Source organism: Capra hircus, chromosome 3 (assembly GCF_001704415.2).
Source record: "Capra hircus breed San Clemente chromosome 3, ASM170441v1, whole genome shotgun sequence".
Taxonomy (NCBI): Eukaryota; Metazoa; Chordata; class Mammalia; order Artiodactyla; family Bovidae; genus Capra; species Capra hircus.
In genome coordinates, this window is record NC_030810.1 from 110578179 (window position 1) to 110600285 (window position 22107).

The following is a 22107-nucleotide window of genomic DNA, read 5'->3' on the forward strand; positions in this document are numbered from 1 at the left end:
GTTTCTCAAGAGGCAGGTCAGGTGGTCTGGTATTCCCATCTCTCAGAATTTTCCACAGTTTGTTGTGATCCACACAGTCAAAGGTTTGGCGTAGTCAATAAAGCAGAAATAGATGCTTTTCTGGAACTCTCTTCCTTTCTCCATGATCCAGCGGATGTTGGCCATTTGATCTCTGGTTCCTCTGCCTTTTCTAAAACCAGCTTGAACGTCTGGAAGTTCACGGTTCACATATTGCTGAAGCCTGGCTTGGAGAATTTTGAGCATTACTTTACTAGCGTGTGAGATGAGTGCCACTGTGTGGTAGTTTGAGCATTCTTTGGCATTGCCTTTCTTTGGGATTGGAATGAAAACTGACCTTTTCCAGTCCTGTGGCCACTGCTGAGTTTTCTGTTTGCTGGCATATTGAGTGTAGCACTTTCACAGCATCATCTTTCAGGAGTTGAAATAGCTCAGCTGGAATTCCATCACCTCCACTAGCTTTGCTCATAGTGATGCTTTCTAAGGCCCACTTGACTTCACATTCCAGGATGTCTGGCTCTAGGTGAGTGATCACACCATTGTGATTATCTGGGTCATGAAGATCTTTTTTGTACAGTTCTGTGTATTCTTGCCACCTCTTCTTAATATCTTCCACTTCTGTTGGGTCTATACCATTTCTGTCCTTTATCAAGCCTATCTTTCCATGAAATGTTCTCTTGGTATCTCTAATTTTCTTGAAGAGATCTCTAGTCTTTCCCATTCTGTTCTTTTCCTCTATTTCTTTGCACTGATCGCTGAGGAAGGCTTTCTTATCTCTTCTTGCTATTCTTTGGAACTCTGCATTCAGATACTCATAGCTTTCCTTTTCTCCTTTGCTTTTTGCTTCTCTTCTTTTCACAGCTATTTGTAAGGCCTCCCCAGATAATCATTTTGCTTTTTTGCATTTCTTTTCCATGGGGATGATCTTAATTCCTGTCTCCTGTACAATGTCACGAACCTCCGTCCACAGTTCATCAGGTACTCTATCTATCAGATCTAGGCTCTTAAATCTATTTCTCACTTCCACTGTATGATCATAAGGGATTTGATTTAGGTCATAACTGAATGGTCTAGTTGTTTTCCCTACTTTCTTCAATTTAAGTCTGAATTTGGCAATATAGAGTTCATGATCTGAACCACAGTCAGCTCCCGGTCTTGTTTTTGCTGACTGTATAGAGCTTTGGGATCAGAATAAAAGTAGCAGTACAGGACCCAGGAGAGGGGAGGAGAAAGAAACAGGGGGCGAGCCAAACGAACCTCCTGCGATGCGTTAACCACTACAGTTAAACCAAATCCCAAGGGCAAACCAAAGGCGACAGGACTGCAGGTGAATCGCCGCCAGGCCTAAAAGCCTCCCTCTGTCTCAGGTTCCTCTAGGTTCCTACGGTGGGCCCAATTCAGCCCGTTAAATCTTCCCTCTCTCTTCCCCAGTGACAGGGCTGCCCCTGACATCCAGCCTCCGCGCCCCCTCTTTTAATCTCCATTACCTTTGACCCGCGCACTCTTGGTCTCAAATTTGGTTAGCATCCTTCAGGCTCCGAGTTGTTAATCCGAGTCCTGACACTCCCTGCCGCCCTTTGGTTGCCTCCACGTCAGCGTCCCTCCGCCCCGACTCCCGGAAGTTCCACGGATACGAACTTCCGGCCCCAGGAGCTCCGGGCCATAGAGACGGAGCCAGCGTTCGCCTAGAGAGGCCATTGCCGGAGAAGGTGGGAATTGAGGCTTCCGCTCAGCTGAGAGGCAAGATGGCCACCGCTGGGGGCGGCTCTGTGGCCGACCCGGGAAGTAGGAGTCTTCTTCGCCTTCTGTCTTTCTGCGTCCTACTGGCAGGTGAGGCCTCCCCTGCCCGTGAGCTCCAGTCTGTAAGGAGAACCCTCCGGATCTGCCCAGCCGCGAGCGCTGCCGTCTCCCATCTGGTCCCAGCAGCCCCTCCGTCCCCCCACCCTGTAAATCCTCTTTTTTTCGTTCCTACAACAGAAGTTCCCCCTTTGCCTGGACTTGAGGGTCCCTTCTCCCCCGCGGCAGGTCAAGTCTCCCGATTTCCTCTTCCAGGCCTCTTCTTGAACTTCCAGCTCAACTCTCTCCCACTTTGTCCGGATACCTCGTTTCCCCCACGGCCCAGCCACCCCATTCAAAATCAGAAAGGACAAGTGTTAAGAGTTCAGCTTTCTTTCCAATGCGTTTAGACTTTTAAGATGAAAGCGCCTGGTTCTGTGGGTGCATTGCGGCGCTAAGGAAGGTAGATGCCTTATTTCTTTCTCGGTTGATTCCACCGTAAACACGCGTCCCTGTGCTTCACCTCGGTTTGTCCCATTAATAAAGTGAGACTAAGGTAAGATATTAGTTCTTTTAACTGTTTATGCTGTGAAATAATGACTCAAGGAACTTTAGGCATTTATACTGTGCACAGGTGTTTGCCTACACGCATTTACTTTCTGGTATATGAGGCCCTAAAATGCAAACATGCTTGTTTATAAACATGATGATACCTTCCCCCAAATTGAGATTGTTTGTGTTAAAGACCTCCAAAGGAGAAACTGGGCTTCCCTGTTGGCTCAGTGATAATGAATCCGCCTGCTAATGCAGGAGACGCTGATTAGATCCCTGGGTCGGTAAAGATCCCCTGGGGAAGGAAATGACAACCCACTCCAGTATTCTTGCCTAGGAAATCCCATGGACAGAGGAGCCTGGGGGACTACAGTCCATGGGGTCACAAAAGAGTGGCACTGGACTTAGTGACTAAACAACAATAACAAAGGAAAAACTAGCTGCCCCACACTGTGGGCACACACAAATTACTTACTGATATTAGATTAACTGGCAGGGTATATGGCATAAGTTTTCTCCCAGTTCTGTTCAGATTCCTGGAAAAATGTCTCAGGGAGACTTTTGTTGTTGTTGTAATCTATATTCTTAGACTGGCACCAGTTTATTAACTAATTAGTGATGTATATACAGAGTAGAAAAATGGAAGTGTGGTTGAGTATGCAACCAGAAGCAGGTACATCTAATGTTAAATGCCTTTGTTTTGATGAATCAAGTGTTTCCTCTTTAAGCTTCAATGTCAGTTGCTTTATGATTTGTAGCAATGCTCTGTGGTACATAGCTGAGTGCATTTATTTGTTCCAATAATGTTCCCAGGAGGTGAGAAGGGTAGACATCAGTCCCATTTTGGAAAGTATGATATACCCAAAACCATTCAACCTAGTTGTGGTCTGACAGAGGCTATCACCAATGTCTTCCAATTTCTTCTTACATTTTTTATCTTCTGATCAGGTTTGTGCGAAGGAAACTCAGTGGAGAGGAAGATCTACATCCCCTTAAATAAAACAGCTCCCTGTGTCCGTCTGCTTAATGCTACACATCAGATTGGCTGCCAGTGTGAGTTGAGATTGGGAACTGTGTTCGTGGCTGTTGACATTTCAGTCTGTCCCCTGGGTGTAATGATTCAAGTCTTGTGGGGAACCTCAACACAAACTAGGCGATGAGGGTAGTAGGTAGTAGAGAACCATTTGTCAAACCAGGCGAGGTAATTAATAAGAACAAACATTGAAGAAATACTACATGCTAAACTTCTTATGTGTGCATCTCATTTAACCATCACAACAACCTCATGAAGTAGCCCCCCCCAGTTATTACCCTCCGTCTTACCAATATGAAGCAGAGACTTAGAGAAGTGAGTAACTTCTAACATTGTCCTGCTGGTCAGTGATGAAGCTTGGATTTGGTGGTCTAAGTTCTAATCTAGGACTCTTAACCACCCAGTAAGTTAGGTAGAAAGCTATAGTCTTTCTTAGGAGAAAAAGCCTCATATTCTATGAAGTCCAGTCATCATCTGCACTCTGAATGCCCTTTTTGGAACCAAAATGAGCTTCTTTAAGGCAGTGAACCCTTTGAAGAAGAAGACATTGAGAAAGCCAAATAGTTGCAAGAGGAAATAATAAAGCATTTAAATTTGTCTTTATGTTTTATAAATGTGTCCCATGTCAACATGTTATGGTTATAAAACTACGAGGGGAAAAAAGTTGTAATCAAAAGGCCAAATTCTCCAGTTCCTTGCTACTTAACCTGTTGTCTTCAGATTTTGTTTGTTGGATAGTAGCTTTGGTAGAATGTAGTTTTTGGCAGGGATGCAGGAAACTTAAAGTCAGATCTTGGCTTCTTCATCAAATTGGTTCCCTCTGAATCTGTTCATTCCTGTAAAAATGGTTGGAATATAAGTGCACAAAGCTGAAAGTCAGATCACCTTTAATAGATGTTTATTGGTGATGCTAAGTGCTATCTCAGCAGTACTTTGTAATTGTCTGAAACCTTCTCATTTGGTTGGAGAAAACTAGACACTGGAAGTGAAGAACTTGCTCAGGGTGGCAATTACTGTTCTTCTACCCACCCATCCCTTGGCTATATTCTGTGTTAATTATCCATGTCCTTGTTACAGCAAGTACTGGGAGTGGGTTAACTGGTTCCAGACAGCTCCAAGTAAAATTTTTGTTGGACCTCGTTCTTAAACTAGTCTTGTGAGGAGAGGGGAGTCAGGTCCAGTGTGGACTGAGATCGGACTGTATTGCTGGTCTTGCTGGAACTCCACTTTAGTGCAAAAAGCTAGGCTCCCATTCTCCTGAAGCTGAGCTCTACAGTATCCCCTCTGGAACTGAGTCCTTTGGCTACATGTCCTTAGAGCAGCCCGGTGGGAAGCAAAGCAGTAGCCTGTGGAGATAAAGCCTGGAGCCAATACAGAGAGGCGAGAGGGGCGGGGCTGGTCTCTGGCCACTTCCTCATTAGGATCTTGTTTCCTTTTCAGCCTACTTATTTCTAAATCTTACTGCATATCTGCCCATCCTGAGCAAGCTACACCCTGTTAAATTTGGAGTAAAAGACCTAGGTTTGATTTTCTGTTTCTGATGCTGTTTCTATTGGACCCTTTTAGAAGTGCTCAAAAGGGGTAATCTATAGCTTTCTTTGTTTTCCTTTTCTTTAACTCTTTCCCTATGGTATGAGATACTTCCAAGTTATCCATAAAGCATCCTGGAGTAATATATGTGTCTGCTCCTGGCCTGGGGTGAACAGCCTAAGGTCTTTGGAGATGCTTGGTCCCCAGAAATGAGAGGACTTTAATATCAGCACATCTAATCTCTTTGAGGACCATCATTTGGGAAGTTCTGTTCTACAGATCTCCTTGAACCTCTTGATTTAACCTTACCCAAAACTGACCAAAAGCAAGTGAAGTCTTACCCAAATAGGGCAAAGGAATGGAAATCCATGGAGGCTATGAGGGCATGGAAGTCTGCACAAAGGAAGATTTAGTGCTGGAACTCCAGGCTTGACATCTAGAGCCTGCCATTTCCTGGAGAAAACACATATTAAAAAACTTTGGTGTCTACTGCTACAGAATCTCATATATAAGCCTTAGTGAGGTTGAGGGAAGAGGACAAGAAAATGAAGATCACAGAGCCTTTCTGAGATTTAACAAGCAAGGCCTGTAATAAGACTTCTGAGCTCTTTTGTCCTCCATTTCTTCCTAGTAATCTTCAGATGGAACCAGGGCAGTTCTGCCCTTCAGTTTCACTCTAGAGTTGGCTGCATTAACCCAGCGTCTTGTGACATTTTGGAAGTGGGGGGCAGGGGGTGGTGGTGGTGGTGAATAATCTGCAGAATCAGTGAGGCAAAGTCAGAATTGTTAGCTGTAGATGCTTTAATTTAATTCATTCTATCCTGGCAGCTTCCATTAGTGGGGACACAGGGGTTATCCACGTAGTAGAGAAGAAAGAGGACCTGCAGTGGGTGTTGACTGATGGCCCTAACCCCCCTTACGTGGTTCTGCTAGAGGGCACACTCTTTACCAGGTAAGAACTCGGTGTTCCTTCTGGGCAAATGCATCCAGACAAGGGGAGAGTCAGTGAACAGTCTTCCAGCTTGTGAGTGTAAGCTGCCCTGGTCCTGCCAGGCAGGGGGTGGGTTGGTGCTCAGAGCAAAAGATGTGCCCTCAAAAGGAGTCCCAGTGACCTTGTAAGTAGAACTCTAGGTGCATAAGGACCCCAGGAAGGAAAGGGATGTACAGAGATACGGTAGATGAGATGAAGCCTTGAGCTCAGATTAGGTCATAGTTTTCATGCAGAAGCTGAAAGACAAGAAATGAGTCAGCAGTGGTGATGCCCCTAATTCTGCATTTGTTTCCACCCTAGAGGGCAGGATGTCAGGCTGCCTGATAATCTCCCTGCCTTCGTTCATGGCATTGTCGCCCCATTCCAGGGATGTGATGGAGAAGCTGAAGGGGAGATCCGGCCGAATTGCTGGTCTTGCAGTGTCTTTAGCCAAGCCCAGTCCTGCCTCAGGCTTCTCTCCCAGTGTGCAATGTCCCAATGATGGGTTTGGTAAGCCCCAGTGGGTCAGGGCAGACTGCTGTCACCCAGAGCTCATCGTTGCTTCGTTCTCTGGGGGGTGGAGGTTATGAAGGAGTATGTGTTTGTGTATACTGTGAGCAGCTACCTCCCAAACAGAAGATTTCTTTGTCTTTGCCACTCATCTCTTCTGTCTCCTGCTCCCCCATCCTCTGTTTACCTTCCACTCTCCCTTTCTGTTCAGATCCCCAACTGGCTTGCCTAGGGGTCCCTGATACCAGTGTCTGTTTTACTGTAGGTGATGAGAAGTTGATGCTCGCTTCTTTTTGAGTCACTCCCTCCTTTGGAACTCTTAGTCCCAACCCTGTGATATCCTAGCCCTCCTCCCTTACCTGGTTTCTAAGTGCTTGGTGTCCCAACATCCTATCTCCTGTCCTCCCTTTCAGGTATTTACTCCGACTCTTACGGGTCACAGTTTGCTCACTGCAAAGCCTTTCAGTGGAACAAGGTGGGCGACGGCTTGGCTTATGAAGATTTCAGTTTCCCCATCTTTCTTCTTGAAGATGAAAATGAAACTAATGTCATTAAGCAGGTAATGACTCCGCCAGCTCTTAGCACTTCTTACTTAGAATTATTTGTTAGGCTCTCCTCTTGTTTGGAGGGAGCCTCATTGTACTAGTCTACCCTCTGAAAGGCCGTTGCCCCAAGAAGAGCCAAGAGGTTTATTTTTTTCATATTCCCCTCTCCTATTTCTCTTCTGCCTTAAAGTATAACATTAAAGGCTTTTAGACTAGAACAAAACAGAAAGAATATTTAATATGAGATAAGCTGTAGAGCCATGATTAAGAACACTTTGTATGGTAAGAAAGAGCATTGGACTAGGAATTGAGAGATTCAGTTTAGTAATTTCTGAAGTTCTTTTTAGCTCTAGTGTTCTCTAATTCTAAGCTAATGTTCTCTAATTTTGACACACAGAGCAGTTAAGAGTTTTGTGCAAAAGTTTCATGGTGAGTTGATGTCCAGGCTGTCTTGAATTTGCTTTTTCATCTCCCAGTTTGGTGCTCTTTACAGCAAACCATACTAGAAACGGTGACCAAAGCTCCATATTGAGCCAGGCCATTTGGTGTAGGGTAATTTCATCAGCCCCAGCTAAGTCGTTGAGTCTGTGACCCTTGGTGACTTGTTCTCTTTGACCTTATAGCCCCTGTGGTTGTACCAGACAGGGCACAGTCCTGTAGCTCAGGGACAGATGTGGGAGCGGCTGAAGGATGGAGCCGGGCCCTCCTCCTTTTGGGGGTATGGGAGGGACACTACAGCTCCAGCCTCACCGGGGTCCTCCTCCCCTTGTAGTGCTACCGAGATCACAACCTGAGTCCAAACGGCTCAGCGCCGGCCTTCCCGCTGTGCGCCATGCAGCTCTTCTCACACATGCACGCAGTCGTCAGCACTGTCACCTGCATGCGACGCAACCTCATCCAGAGCTCATTCACCATCAGCCCAGGTGGGGCATGTCGGGGTGAGCTGGCTGCCTGGGGTGGGCCAAAGGGACGGCCAGCGGGCGTGGCTGAGACCGCTGTAGGGGCCGGGTGGGGTGGGCCGAGCAGGGGGCGCTGGGCAGAGCAGGGAGCACCGAGTGGGCCAAAGGGGCAGCCAGCGAGCGTGGCTGAGACCGCTGTAGGGGCCGGGTGGGGTGGGGTGAGCAGGGGGCGCTGGGCAGAGCAGGGAGCACCGGGCGGAAGAACCAGAATGGTTCCACACAAATCAAGGTAGGTTGTCTCCAGCGGCAGAGAAAGTGATGTGGAAGAACGGAGCCAGGGAAGTGACTCGCAGAGTCCATGGGGCCCTGGTCAGAGGCCGCCTCCGCAGCCGCCTTCTCCCTTACTGTGTCCTGTTCAGAAGTCGTCTGTGACCCCCTGTCCGACTTCAACGTGTGGAGCATGCTGAAGCCTATAAATACATCTAGGACGCTGGAGCCCGATGACAGGGTTGTGGTGGCTGCCACCCGAGTGAGTGTTGGCCCGATTGGGGTGGGCAGGACTGGCACAGAAAGGACGGGGTTATCAGGCGTCTTAAGTTGCTACCGTGGGGAGCCTCAGACGGAGCAGGCTCTGGACTGTGGGCGTCTAGCCATTGCCCCAGGATATGGATGTTTTCTTGGCCAGAGCAGGGGAAGGGGGACTAGGGTCCGGCTCGAATTTCCAGTTTCAAAGTGTACCCTCTCTGCCTTGTCTGCTGCGCCCAGCTGGACAGCCGTTCTTTTTTCTGGAACGTGGCCCCAGGGGCTGAAAGCGCCGTCGCCTCCTTCATCACGCAGCTGGCTGCAGCTGAAGCCCTGCAGAAGGCACCTGACGTGGCCACCCTGCCCCGCAACGTCATGTTTGTCTTCTTCCAAGGGGTGAGGGCTCTTTCGCTGGGGTGGGATGGTGGGAAGAAGCAGGTAGTAAAGGTGAGAAGGGCTGTGGTTTGGGGAAGATCTCAGCACTTGGTCTAGTTGTTATTCAGCTTCTGGAAAGTCTCCCCTTCAGGCTCCCTCATCACAGGAAGCATTTGCACCCTGACCCAGAATTGCTAAACTGCCAACTCCCTCACTCCCCCACTGATGGAGTCTATTTTATTCTGTGGACCCAGGAGCCCTGAGGCTCCCGCCTCTCCCTACCACCGCCACAGCCTGGCCACGGAGTAGGGGAACCAGCATTTGTGGCTGAGTGGGTGGAGATGAGGGGAGAAGCAAGAAGCAGGCACATAACAGCTGGTGTCTGCCTTGGGTCTCTGCCACTGTTGCCCTCCCCATGTCTGGGCTCAAGAAGTCCTGAGACACACACATGTGAGGCCTCGCTGCAGCTGGGAGGCAGGGTAGGGAGGAGGGCAGGGTCGTGTGACTCGGGTGGCCGGCAGCTGAGATAGCGCGGACAGTAGTAGCCTTTGTGCTCTGAGGATCTGGCCCCAGGTCACTGAGGCTGCCCTCATGCTATGGGATCTCTGTTCCCTTTCCCACCTGTCTGTGCCCCTCAGGAAACTTTTGACTACATTGGCAGCTCGAGAATGGTCTATGACATGGAGAAGGGCAGTTTTCCTGTGCAGCTAGAGAACATCGACTCATTTGTGGAGCTGGGACAGGTGTGTGGCACGTCTCCTCCCTACTCTTCCTTTCCTCCTCAGAGCTTTCCCTCAGCTACTCCCTCGTCCTCACTGAAGGTGCTGCCGCCCCTTCCCTTGACTTCTGCTCCCACTCCTTTCTTCCTGGTATGGGCCAGAAGGGGAGACTTAACTATAAACGTTGCTCCTTCGTCTTACCTCCAGGTGGCCTTAAGAAACTCACTAGAGCTTTGGATGCACACAGACCCCATGTCTCAGAAAAATGAAACTGTACTAAACCAGGTAACCTGAGCATCTCTTCCCCTCACTTCCTGTTTCAGCAGCTCAAAATATGGGCTTGCCCTGGCCTTATCCCCACCAGCCTCCAGGGCGTGTGAGACAGGACCTTAGGTTGGGTGTTGACTAAAGGGTGAACTCCCCACCTGTTCCAGTTCCCCAGGAAAACCATGAGCTCAGCTCTTGTCACTATTCCCTGGGATGGGTAGTTCTCTGATCATTCAGTACCTAGCGAACTATCACTGCCCACTTAGGACAGGGTGTGGGTGTCTCCTTTCTTCTCTGCTACCCCAGGGACCCGGCTGTCCTGCTTACCCTGCCCCATTCCTGGCTGTGTCAAACTCCCTACCCAAACTGTTTTCCACTTTTCTCACTTCTTGTTCAAGACCCTCCCTCCCTCAAAGTACAGCTATAGGTCTGTTTTGTCCCTGAGGTCCTCTTCCTGCCAGCCCAGCTTCAATACCCCCTGTGCCTCTTACAGCCTAGAGTGGACTACTGGTATGGCACTCAGCACTGTTTTGTATTATTTTTTTGCTCCTCCAGTTCTGCACAGTAAATAATAAGTAACACATCGGCTAAGACAATGTCCTGAGGACAGTTGGCTTTACCTATAAATATGGAAAAAAAAAAAAAACCCACCACAGATCTTTTCCTTCTTTGTGTGGTGATTTAAACAGGATAGTAGATGCTGCAGGAAAATCCAGAGGCTTGATACCAAAAGGCTTGCAGGATTTAGATCCAGGTGGATTTAGGGCTGCTTTGAAAGTTGGGGAGCATTGCAGGTCTGAGGGGCCTCCTGCTTCCTCCCTCGAAGCCTCCAGGCAGATTTAGGGCTGCTTTGAAAGTTGGGGAGCATTGCAGGTCTGAGGGGCCTCCTGCTTCCTCCCCTCACAGCCTCCGTCAGCTCATGCCCCTCCTCTCCCAGGTGGAGGCGCTCCTGAGCACCCTGGAGCAGAGCAGCGCCGCTGTCCCCACTGTCGTCCTCAGGAGACTGAATCAATCCCAGCCTCTGCCACCGTCTTCTCTGCAGCGATTTCTTCGGGCACGAAACGTCTCTGGCGTTGTTCTTGCTGACCACTCTGATTCCTTCCATAACCTGTAAGAGTTGCCCAGCCCGCCTCCTTGACATTCCTGAAGAGAGTCTGTCCTGCAGTTTGAGGTCCGCAGAGGAACAGAGTCCCTGTGTCAAGAGGAACCCCTGCTTGCTCCTATCCCCATGCCACCCTCTCCAGAACCGCAGGTCAATCTGTGCTCTTTGCTCAGTGTCCTGTTCTCATCTCACACGATCCTCTCGTTGGACTAGATGTTCATTTTAGAAAGCAGTCCTCAGCTGAGTCCCTTCGTAGCTCGGTACTCTTAACCCGTGGTTCCACCTCTCCACGCTCTCCAGGGGCCCGAGTTCCCCAGGGCTGCCAGCAGAGGGCATCGTTACAAATGCACAGTACAGTGGTGATGGGGAGCCTGTGGCCGGAGGACATGGAGCTGTCCCTGCCCGGGGCTGGCCCGCGGGGGACACAGACGGTACTCACCCTGAAATGTCACATGTTCTTACTGTGTGGTAACTGCGTGTGGTTCAGTGTGGGTGTAAAAATGTTCCTGCAGCCGAGGGGGCTGCAGAGATTGGGGCAAGGCCATGCTAGTCACTTTTCTGCCAGTCCTGACACCCCTAAACTGCTGCTAACTCGATACCAAGGGCAATGGGACTTTACTCAGGCTGGACTGCTAGGCCCCCAGCCTCCCTTCCCTTCTTCCAACAGGCCAAGTGAGTTTCTTTTTTTTTTAACTTTTCTTTTTTTTGGTGGTACTAGGTCTTTGTCGCTGTGCTTTCCTCTAGCTGCGGTGCGTGGGGACCACTCTAGTTGCGTGCGTGGGCCTTTCAGTGTGTTGTGGAGCACGGGCTCGAGGGCCCGCGTAGCTGTGCTGCCTGGTCTCGGTAGTTGGGGCCCCTGGGCTCCAGAGCACAGTCTCAGAGTTGGTGCGTGGTATGCGGTGTCTTCCTGGCCCAGGGATCGAGTCGGCATCTCCTGCGCTGGCAGGCAGGTGCTTTACCACTGAGCCACCAGGGAAGCCCCCAAGTGAGTTTCTGAATCAAAATGCATAAGCTCTGGTTCTCCAGCCTCTGCCCAGTAGCACCTTCTCATTGATTTGGGGTGGTGACAGTTCCAGTACGTAAGATCAGCTTTCTTCTCCAGACCTCTCTTCTGCACTACTGTGTGGTGAGAGGTGATCCATCATTTGAGCACACGCTGGACTTGACCATGTGATCGACTTGATTCCTTGTGGGGCAGGCTGTTCAGTGATGGTAGAGGCTGGGAGCTCTCTCCTTCCTTCTCTTCTGAGATCTGCCTCCTTGGGGCTCCAAGGCGTATTGAGGTGGTTTAACCCTGTGTAGTGTTACATGTCTGTGGACAGGCCTGCTCGTCACCCTCTGCTCCCAGCCACCTTCAATGTGAATGTGCGTGGAAACAGTCATACGATTGCTCTGATAATGTGTGGTAGGGTTCTCTCAGGCACCCTCCTGTATCTCTGACCCAAACGACACAGAAGTGTTGCTTATGTTTTAGGATCTCCCAGGAAGGCGCAGATTCTGCATTTTGGTCTCATTTGCCTCTTCTGTCTTGTCAGTCACACAAGGCTTTGTATTCAAGCACTCCCACCTGCATTCCTACCTCCGCAGCCTCTGCTCCTTCTTCAGTATGAAATCCTGATCTTCTCTCTCCCCTCATCCTTGGATGAGGGAAAATGAGACCCCGAGTTCCTGCAGAAGGGACAGTGGAGGGAGGAAAGGGCCGGGCCCTGGCTGAGTGCAGTCAAGGCTCATTCCGGCTTTCCTGGCAGCTATTACCAAAGCATTTATGACACTGCTGAGAGCATCAATGTGACCTACCCTGCAGGGCAGAGCCCCGAAGAGGACCTGAACTTTGTGACAGACACCGCCAAGGTAGCACCCGGGCTGGGGGGCGCAAGGGGGCCACAGTGCACGAGGCTTACGTGTCAGTGTTGGGGGTCAGGGAATCTGGGCCACTCAGCCCCTCTGCCCCTCCCGCAGGCTCTGGCAGGTGTGGCCACGGTGCTGGCACGCACACTGTACCAGCTCGCAGGAGGAGCCAGCTTCAGGGACACCATACAGGCTGACCCTCACACGGTAGGAGCAAGTGGGCCCCGGTTCCTTTCTGTGTGTCTGCCCTGGTGGCCCAGACGGTAAGGCGTCTCCCTGCAATGCAGGACCTCTGGGTTGGGAAGATCCCCTGGAGAAGGAAATGGCAACCCACTCCAGTACTCTTGCCTGGAAAATGCCATGGATGGAGGAGCCTGGTGGGCTACAGTCCATGGGATCACAGAGTTGGACACGGCTGAGCGGCTTCCCTGGCACACAGTGGGCTACCATGTCCTTCCTCCTGGTCCCCGCCTAGTCTCCCACACCTTGGCATCTAGTAGGCCTGGATGTGTGGGTGAGGACCACTGATGCCCTGGGTGTTCCCCGAGTGGGCCTCATCTGTGTCTTGTCACCAGCCACCATTTTCCCTACCCCAGTGTCTGGCCAGTCTGGTTTCTACCCCATGACTGAAATCTCCACTAATAAAACTTTGCTTGGGCTCCAAGTCTCCCCCATATCCCCATCCTAGGTTACCCGCCTGCTCTATGGGTTCCTGGTTAGAGCCAATAACTCATGGTTCCAGTCTATCCTCAGGCCGGACCTCAGGTCCTACCTGGGTGAGTACATGGTGTGGGGTGGAGTCCTTAACCAAGGGGAGGGATACAGAAAAAGTTATCATTTTGACTTAATCTTTACTTCTTTGTTTTTTCTATTTTCTTGCCCCCCGTTTTCCTTTCCTCCTCCTGAAATTTGTTGGATTATCTTCTCTTGACTTTCTCTTCTCCGGCTGCTGCCAATCTTGGGCTCTCTCTGGCCCTGCCCATCTGCGCCTCTCCCCCCGCCCTGCCCCCTTCCACCCACTGAATCCCCCCCTTTCCATGTGGTCTCCGCCCAGGTGACGGGCCTCTTCAGCATTACATCGCTGTCTCCAGCCCCACCAACGCCACTTACGTTGTACAGTATGCCTTGGCTAACTTGACCGGCAAGGTGCTAGACCTTACCCGAGAGCAGTGCCAGAACCCGAGTCAAGTCCCCACTGAAAACAAGGATGTGAGTGGTAGTGGACGTCAGAGGGGACCCCAGGGCCCCCTCCACCCCTCCTTCCGCTGGGACGGTTGCTGGATCTCCTAGGCTGGGTTGGACCCAAGGGATTGGGGTGGAGAGGTGGAGGGATGCAGCCCATTGAACTCGAGTACTGAAGAGGCAGCACCCTGGGCAAAACGGACTAACCACCCGGTAAAGGGAGCGGGTGAGAGAGGTCTGCATCAGCCCCTTGCTGTGACCTGTGTCCTGTGCAGCTGTACGAGTACACCTGGGTTCAGGGCCCTTTGAACGCCAATGAGACGGACCGGCTCCCCCGGTGTGTGCGTTCCACGGCACGCCTGGCCAGGGCCTTGTCCCCTGCCTTTGAACTGGAGCAGTGGGGCTCTACCGAATACTCGACGTGGACCGAGAGCCGCTGGAAAGACATCCGCGCCCGGATATTTCTGATAGCCAGCAAAGAGCTGGAGGTGAGATAGGGAGGGTGGGTGGCAGAGGTCTCTTTGACCTCTCTCTATTGCCTCTTGTCTCTTACCCCTACCTGTCCCTGGTCAGCCAGCATGCGCTGTTAGGAAGCTGGTCCTCACGGACAGTTTGCTGATGTGTTCGTCCTGGCCGTGTGCACCCATGGAGACCCAAGGAGACAGTATGGAGCCCTTCCCCAGCTCCACTCCCGCCCAGCACACCCACCTACAGAGCTAGAACGTCACTCTAATGCTTATTGAGCACCGGTCACAATCACGTTATTGGCCACCAGAGAACCAAAGTCATGGCCCTACCTTCAGGATGCTTAAAATTTACGTAAAAAATGCAAAAGCAAGGACAGAGGTATTTTACTCCTCTTCCCAAACGGGGAGACTGAGTCCCCAGACTGGGGAGATGTTGCCTGTGATTGCTCAGTACTTGGTGCTTAGAGCCAGCCCTGCCTCCCCGCCCCGAGCAGTCACCACAGCTGCCCAGAGTTCTGAGAACACCTCTCTCCTTCCCTGCCCGCGCCCTCCTGCAGTTTATCACCCTGATAGTGGGCTTCGGCATCCTCGTCTTCTCTCTCATCGTCACCTACTGCATCAATGCCAAAGCCGACGTCCTTTTCATCACTCCCCGGGAACCAGGATCTGTGTCTTACTGAAGAGGACCCCAGCTTTTCCTGCCAGCTCTGCAGTGTGCTTCCTAGATCATCTGTCCCACAGGGACATAAACCACTAGTTTGTCATGGAACCTCTCTGGGCCTGGCTCAGACTTGACGTTGACATAAAGCGGAACTGCCCGAAAGAGACAGTGAGAGATAATCGAGTCACCCACCGCCCGTATCTCCCCCTTCCTGTCTGCTCGTCCCCATTCCTTCGTCCTTGCCCCTGCCTGATCCTGGGATGACAAATAGAAGCTTCCTGCTCCTGTCTGACTCCTGCCCCATGGTGGTTTAGAGCTGCCTGCCCTAACTTCCCCTTCTTCAGCGTCCGTTTTCTCTCTCCTTCCTGTCTTGTGCCTCCCCATGCTCCCTGCTCCCGCCTCTCCCTTCCTGACCAGGAAGGACATGAAGGGTTGAATGCCAGGAACAAATGACAAGGAAGCCCTCAGGAGGACAGGGCCATCTGTGGGCTGAGCCTTCTGTCTCCCTCCAGCTGTCCCGTCTCCAGGCCCTTAGATGGCACATCAAGGGGGTGTGCTGCCGGCGGGGGGGGCATCCCACCTCCAGCCCACAGTACTTGGTTGTAATTTTTATTATGCTGTAATATCTATTTTTGTTTCCTTTTTCTGTGTGTGTGTGTGTGTGTATGTGTGTGTGTGTATGTAAATATATAAATAGCGAGTTTCATTAAAAGAGACTGCCCCACACAACCCGTAACATTACCTATTTTTTCCCCAGCCCCCTGTTCAATGACCCTACGTTAGAGAAGCAGAATTGCAACCACCGTGCTCTCTTCTCAGTCCCCAGAGGACCCCAGCAGTATGACTGTCAAAAACAGCAGACACTAGCAGAAGAGTTCCTTCTGGCCCCTGGTCTGCATTCGACAGACATTTCTTTCCCTGTCTGAGACCCAAGCTGGGGTACAGAGATGAATGGAGTACAGCAAGCAGCCCTGACCCTTGAGTAACTCACATCTGGGGGGAAGGGAGAAACATACACTCACAACTAGGGGTAATAAATGGAGAAATCACAGCCTCTCCACAGTGCTCTGGCAGCACATGGAGGGGTTCAAGGCAGTGGTGGAGCATTTAGAAAGCTGCGGAGAGGAAGCACTTGGGCAGTGATTTAGAGCTCGCCAGATGTGGAAGCACAGAGCCAGGAAAAGGCATGGGTCACGTTTGAGGACTGTAGGTTGTTCAGTGTGCCTGAGCCATAGAAACTGAGGCAGTGAGGTTGCGGCAGGTCACAAAGCTTGGGTGGCACGATAAGCAGTCTGGGCTCTGTCAGTGGGCATGATGTAGACCAAAACGAGCAGTTTTACACCCTTCTAGAAAGGATCTCTGTGCGCTAGGGAGGTACTCGAATTCCCTGGGTCCTCACAGGCAGAATTCTGGAGTGTGGCAGAGCTGCTGGATGTTGCTGGGAAGGGGCTGAATCAGCTGAGCGTGGAAGCGAACCTGCAGGAGTGGCAGCTGAAGCCAGCCTTCTCCTCACTGCTGGCCAAGAGCCTGTCTCCAACGTGTGTGAAGACAGCAGAGATGGAAAAGAACTGGCCATTTTCAGAGTCCTAAGCACCCCTCTTAGTTTCCTGATTGAACTATTTACCTTTGCAAATCCTGCTGAGAGGTGATTTTTCTCGAGGTTTCTTTCCCAAGTTCCCTCAGGGGGCCTGTTTGGGGTTTGGGGCTGTGGGGGAAATAAACCCCGCTGCTTTCCCTCCACCACACCCCTCCCGGTTTGAGCTGGAGAAGCGGCTCTGTGCTGGCGGGAGCTGAGCACAGCTGCCACCATCGCCTGGGCCCACTCCACGCCTCCCTCGGCCAACAGGTCTCCCAGCGGACAGAGCACTAAGCTCCCTCATTCTGCTGGCAGTTTCGGGAAGTGGGGAAGTGGCTGAGAACCAGTGAGGGGGCTGAACAGGGAAGCAGAGGGTTGGGAAGAATCAAGGGACAGGAGAGAAGGATACAGGATATCAGTCCCCGCCACCTCGGGAGCAATCTGCAGCAAAGCTTGTCTTTCACCTTCCGCACTATGCCTACCCCACCCTCCGTCCTCTCCCCGAAAGTTACAAAACCAAAGAACATGGTTTTTGGGCTCCATGGAAGGGGCATAGACCCTCACTGGGGTCCCCTCTCAGACCACAGTCTGACTCCTCCCCTGGCTCCTGTGTCCCGAAAACCACGCAGGACTGACCAGCAGCATCGTAAGGCCACAGACTTAACTCCTTAGCCTCCTCGTCTCTCCGTCCAAGGCCTTGCTCAGCCCTGTGCCTCCTGAAATTTGTCTTCCCTTCCCCGCAGCTTGCTCACAGGGCTTCCCTCCCTGCCTCCTACCCACTGCCAGCTCACACTGCGCCTCCTCCACCCAACCCTCGTGCACAGTTGAGTAACTGACCACCCTGCTCCGGGGCCGTCTGTCCTGTCTCCCCTCTGTGACACCTGGTCCCTGGAAACTAGACCGAAGGCTCTTCTGTTCCCTGGTTTCTCTTTCCCAGCTTCTCCGAGTAGAGGCTTTACTTTCCTGTTTCTAACGTCTGGGTCACTGCTCCCAGAGGCGCACCTTGGGAGGAGGTATTCCCATCCAGAGTCTGGTGTTCTGCACCAACATCCCACCTTGTTTAAAAGGACTTTGTTTCTTTCAGGGACCATATAATAAGACCTTAGGAATTGTGTTTATGGTCTAACTCATTTGATAGATGGGGAAACGGCAGCTCAGAGGAGTGACGTGGCTTGCTGAAGGCTCCACAGCACATTAGAGCTGTGTGAGACATTTCTTATATCTCCACTGGCAGCTACAGCGGTAATAAACATTTATTGAGCCTGACAGTGGGCAAGGCACTCTGTCCCAGCATCATAAAAGGGTATAAGATACGGCACCTTCCCACAGGGACTTGGGATCCAAAGTCTCGATGGCAGCATGGGATAAATAACCAGGCAAGGCAGCATTTGCTCCGTGCAAAATCCGTGCTGTAAACAGGTTCTACCTGAGTTCAGAGGATGGAGGGTTTGCTCTGGGCAGGCTTGTAGGGAGGAGTTTCAAGTTGTGGGAAGGGCTCAGGACCAGATTTTCTGGAGTGCCTCCAACGCTCTGTGTGACTTTGGAAAGGGCACTCCCCTCTCTGGGCCCCAGTGTTTTCATCTGTGTGCAGTCAGACCAGGCTGTCCTCTGAGGCCCTGCCCGGCTCTGGCCGCCTCTCTTCCCTTTTCCCTTTCATCTTAAACCCCTCAGGACAGGGGATGGCTTGAAGGGTTGGCTGATTCACGAGCTTTCTAAGGTGGTTAGAAAGTTCTCCCATGGGAGAGGGAGGCTTCGGTGGGGGCTGGGTGGGGGTGGGGGAGCTGATCGCCCTCTAACACGGGGACAGATGACTGTGGGTAGTGGCGCAGCGTGGTAGAAATGCCATCCTGAAACTCAGCCTCCCCAGCTCAAAACAAGCTTGGTAGGGGTTGCTGAAGTGACCTTTGGGAAGCAGAGAGCCTTGGAAGGTCAGGGTCAGGTGGGATTTGATTTCTTCCGGAGCCCCACACTCAGAAGGTAGAGGGGCTTGCACATAGCTGTGGTGAAGGGGGCAGCTGGAGCCCCTGTCCCCATCCAGGGAGGCCGTGGAGGCTGGCGGGGAGGGGGCACCTCAGGAGGCCTGAGGAGATGATGCAACTGTGAGTAACTGTCACCAGCGCTGGCTCTGGCCGGCTGGCTGCTCAGGGGCTGTGGGCCAGGACCCCAGAGTCCCCTCCTTCTTCCCCCATCAACTGAGGAGGAGTTAGAGAAACTGGAGGGAAAGAAGGAACAACAGAGCCGAAAGGACATCTGGGAAAAGAAGAAAGGAGGGAAGGGCAAGTGGCAGTAGGCAGTCCTCATCGGGCTGAAGGAGGGAAGGAGCCCGGGAGCCTGCGAGGGAGCTGAGCCTGAGGGGAGAGAGGCCGGGCGGGCGGGCGGGCGTGGCCAGGGGGAGTGGGCGCAGAGCTGGTGGTGACAGATGGGTGGACACAAAGAGGAGGGCATGGGGGAGACAGATGGATGGGGGAGGGGGTAGGAGAGGCGGCGGGGGGGGCGGGCAGTGGTCGGAGGAGGCCCTAGTGAGATTGAGGATGGGCGCGGAGCTGGGGAGAGGTGAGCGGAGCGGAGGGAAGACAAAGGCGACAAGGCCTAGGGGGCCCGGGAGCGAGAGAGGGCTCAGGGGCTTCCAGTGGGCTGGCAGCAGAGAAAGGGACAGATTGCGCTGTCCGCCAGGGTGGTGGAGACCCGCTGTCACCTCGGGGCACAGAGGGGTGGAGACAGGGAGACAGAGGGAGAGCTCCTGGAAGCAGCCAAGGAGGGAAGGAAGGAGATCCAAGACAGCCGCCGCTTCCTAGGCACACAGAGGCTCCAGCCCAGAGGCTCTGTGACCCCAGCACAGCTGATAACAGCCCTGCCCCCCAGCCACTCCTGGGGGAGGGTCGGGCGGTGTGGCACAGCGAGGGTTAATGCCGTCTGCTCTCCCTGCCAGTCGCTTGCCTGGTTGGGTCCCCAGGGCTCCCCACATATGTCACCCCCTCTCCTGCCAAACCCACGGCTTCCAGCTCCTCCAGGCCCTACCCCCACCCTCAAGGAGCAGGCCCCTGCCCCTGCGTCTTCTCTACCCCACCCCCTTCCTCCCCCACCACCTACCTCACAGGCCTGCAGTGTGGTGATGAAAAGAGATAGTGAGTACCAATCTGAAAAAAGTGGATGCCTTATAAAATGCAAAACAGCAATAAAGCCACAGAGCCACACACCCTCCCACCCCCATCCCCATCCTCTTGCCCCCCCAACCCAGCAAAGGCCCTTATACAACTCCCAGGGTTCTCCTCCACACTCAGGGCGTGGGGCTGCTGGCAACCCAGGTTGACCTCCGAGCTGCCCCCAGCCTCCCTCAGTCATCACGCCTCGTATACATGTGCAGAGAAGCTTCTTGCCACCTTTGAGTGCATGACCTAAGGGCTTAGGCGGCCTAACACTTGCCCACACACAGTGGCACAAAAGCCCTATGAGGGAGGTGACACTGTCGCCCTTTCACAGATGACAACGTAGGTTCAGTCAAGGTTAATGGTGTGCCCAAGGTCACCAGGACTCGGACCCTGGTCTGCCGGCCCCAAGCTCAGAAGAATTAGTAGCTCTGCCCACCACTGCTTGTTTTTAGCTCCTCATCACCACGTGGTGGCTCAGCCGGTAGAGAATCTGCCCGCAGCACAGGAGACCTGACTTCGATCCCTAGCCCCGGAAGATGCCCTGGAGGAGGGCACGACGACCCACTCTGGTATTCTTGCCTGGAGAATCCCACAGGCAAGGAGCCTGGTGGGCTACAGTCCATGGGGTCGGAAGAGTGGGACATGAATTAGCAAATAAACCACAATGATCATCTCATGTGCGTGTGTGCATGCTAAGTCACTTCAGTCATGTCCAACTCTGTGACCCTGTGGACTAGCCCACCAGGCTCCTCTGCCCGTGGGATTCTCCAGGCAAGAATTCTGGAGTGGGTCACTGTGCCCTTCTCCAGGAGATCTTTTTGACCCAGGGGTCGACGAACCCCTGTCTCTTGTGTCTCTGGCATTGGCAGGTGGGTTCTTTACCACAGGTGCCACCTGGGAAGCCCTCTTTATCACATGCCTATGTTCTTCTTAGCTGCTCTCCCAAGGAACAGAAACTGATCTCTGAGTGAAGACTGGGGCTGGAGGCTCCAAAGTCCAGGATCCTGGAAGGACAGCAGAGGAGGCGGAGGTGATCCTAGAGCACGCTCTCACCCGTCTGTACCCTCAGCCCTCAACTCGCGCTGGGCACAGCCTGGGCGGGTGCTGCAGGGATGGAGGCTGCAGAGCCACCGTATCTGAGCCAAACTGCCCACAAGGCGGGAGGCTGGGAGCAGGATTTGGTTTCTGTCTCCCATCTCCACCCTACCACGGTTCCTTTCTGCCTCTAGGGTCCTTCCAGGCTCTGCTGCTGTTCTTCTCACCGTCTCACCCTTGAAGCCAGGCCTCACCATGCCAGTAACGTCCTCACTCTCGCTCTATTTGTCCTGTCTCCCCACCTTGTCTCCCTGTCTCCAGTCATTTTATTGTTTCCTCACAACCCTCTGCGTTCTGCCTCCCTCGTGTCTTGTGTATCTCCATGCTGTCTCAGAGGCCCTCAGGACTCTCTCCCAGCATCAGCTTCTGTCCGTCACTGAATATCTGTGTATTCTCCACATCCGCAGCTCACCCAGCTCTGTGTCTCCCTAACCGTCTCCTCTTTTCGTGTCTCTCCCCACATCTCTGTCCCCCCTACCCTTCTCCCCATCAGGAGTCTTCCCACTCCTCTGCATCTTTCCCGTGTCTGTGCCCTGACAACGCTGTTTTCTCATCGTTTCCCTGTCTCAGTGTCTCCCCATGTCTCCCGCTTCCTTTCCTCTGTTTCCTTTCCCAGTTGTCCTATGTCTTTCCTCTCCTCCATGGCGCTCTCTCCTGAATCTCTTAGTCACCCAATTTCCTTGGATGGGGTGGAGGGCAGGAGGGTGGGGGAGGTAGGATTGTTGTTGCTGGGGGCTCATTAGGTAGAGATTGGTTTTTAATCAGCACCATGGCAATGATGATGCAAGAACTGAGATGCCACCTGATCCCCTGCCCCCCAGCCCCCCTCCTCAAACCTCCTTTCCCCTCCAGCTCAGCCCATCTGCTGGCGCCTGGGCACCTGTCTGGGCCTGCCCAGGTGGGATTTGGCACCTCCCAGACCTGGGAGTGGGGAGGGGTGGGGGAGCTTGGGAAAGAATTACAGGACTCCCCTTTGGGAATGCCTTACCCTGGAGAAAGCCCAGAAAAGGTTGATCAGCAACGGGGAAATGGCAGGTGCTTCCAGAAGCCTGAAGGTAGGCTATGAGCCTACTAAGGGCCAGGCCCATGACATGCATTATCTTACTTAATCTCCCTGGCAACCTAAGCGGCAGCTATAATTAATCCCATTTTACAGAAAAGAAAGGTTGAGGTTTAAGAGGGTTTCCCAGGTGGTGCTAGTGGTAGAGAATCCACTTGCCAATGCAGGGGATGCCAGAAATGTGGGTTCAATCCCTGGGTCGGGAAGATCCCCTGTAGAAGGAAATCGCAACCCACTCCAGCATTCTCACC

General features: G+C 52.5%; 2 protein-coding genes across 4 annotated transcripts in view; one reads left to right on the plus strand and one right to left on the minus strand.

The window, feature by feature from the left end:
• COPA (coatomer protein complex subunit alpha) overlaps positions 1–1928 on the minus strand; it is a 50776-nt gene extending 48848 nt beyond the window's left edge. For both annotated transcript variants that reach the window (XM_005677223.2, XM_005677222.2), the window contains exon 1: positions 1506–1928. In XM_005677223.2, the coding sequence (XP_005677280.1) occupies positions 1506–1545 (40 nt within the window). In that variant the 5' untranslated portion in view covers positions 1546–1928. The remainder of the gene's footprint in view (positions 1–1505) is intronic.
• Positions 1656–15702, plus strand: NCSTN (nicastrin). Of its 2 annotated transcripts, none has more exons than XM_005677220.3 (17): positions 1656–1848; positions 3295–3399; positions 5738–5861; positions 6268–6389; positions 6803–6948; positions 7707–7857; positions 8253–8362; positions 8599–8751; positions 9369–9473; positions 9657–9734; positions 10654–10826; positions 12567–12669; positions 12778–12873; positions 13355–13442; positions 13721–13875; positions 14124–14336; positions 14873–15702. In XM_005677220.3, the coding sequence occupies exons 1-17, from the start codon at positions 1764–1766 to the stop codon at positions 14993–14995; spliced, it is 2130 nt and encodes a 709-aa protein (XP_005677277.1). In that variant the 5' UTR covers positions 1656–1763; the 3' UTR covers positions 14996–15702. The 2 variants fall into 2 exon arrangements, with proteins under 2 accessions (XP_005677277.1, XP_005677278.1); XM_005677221.3 differs by lacking the exon at positions 1656–1848 and adding an exon at positions 2259–2350.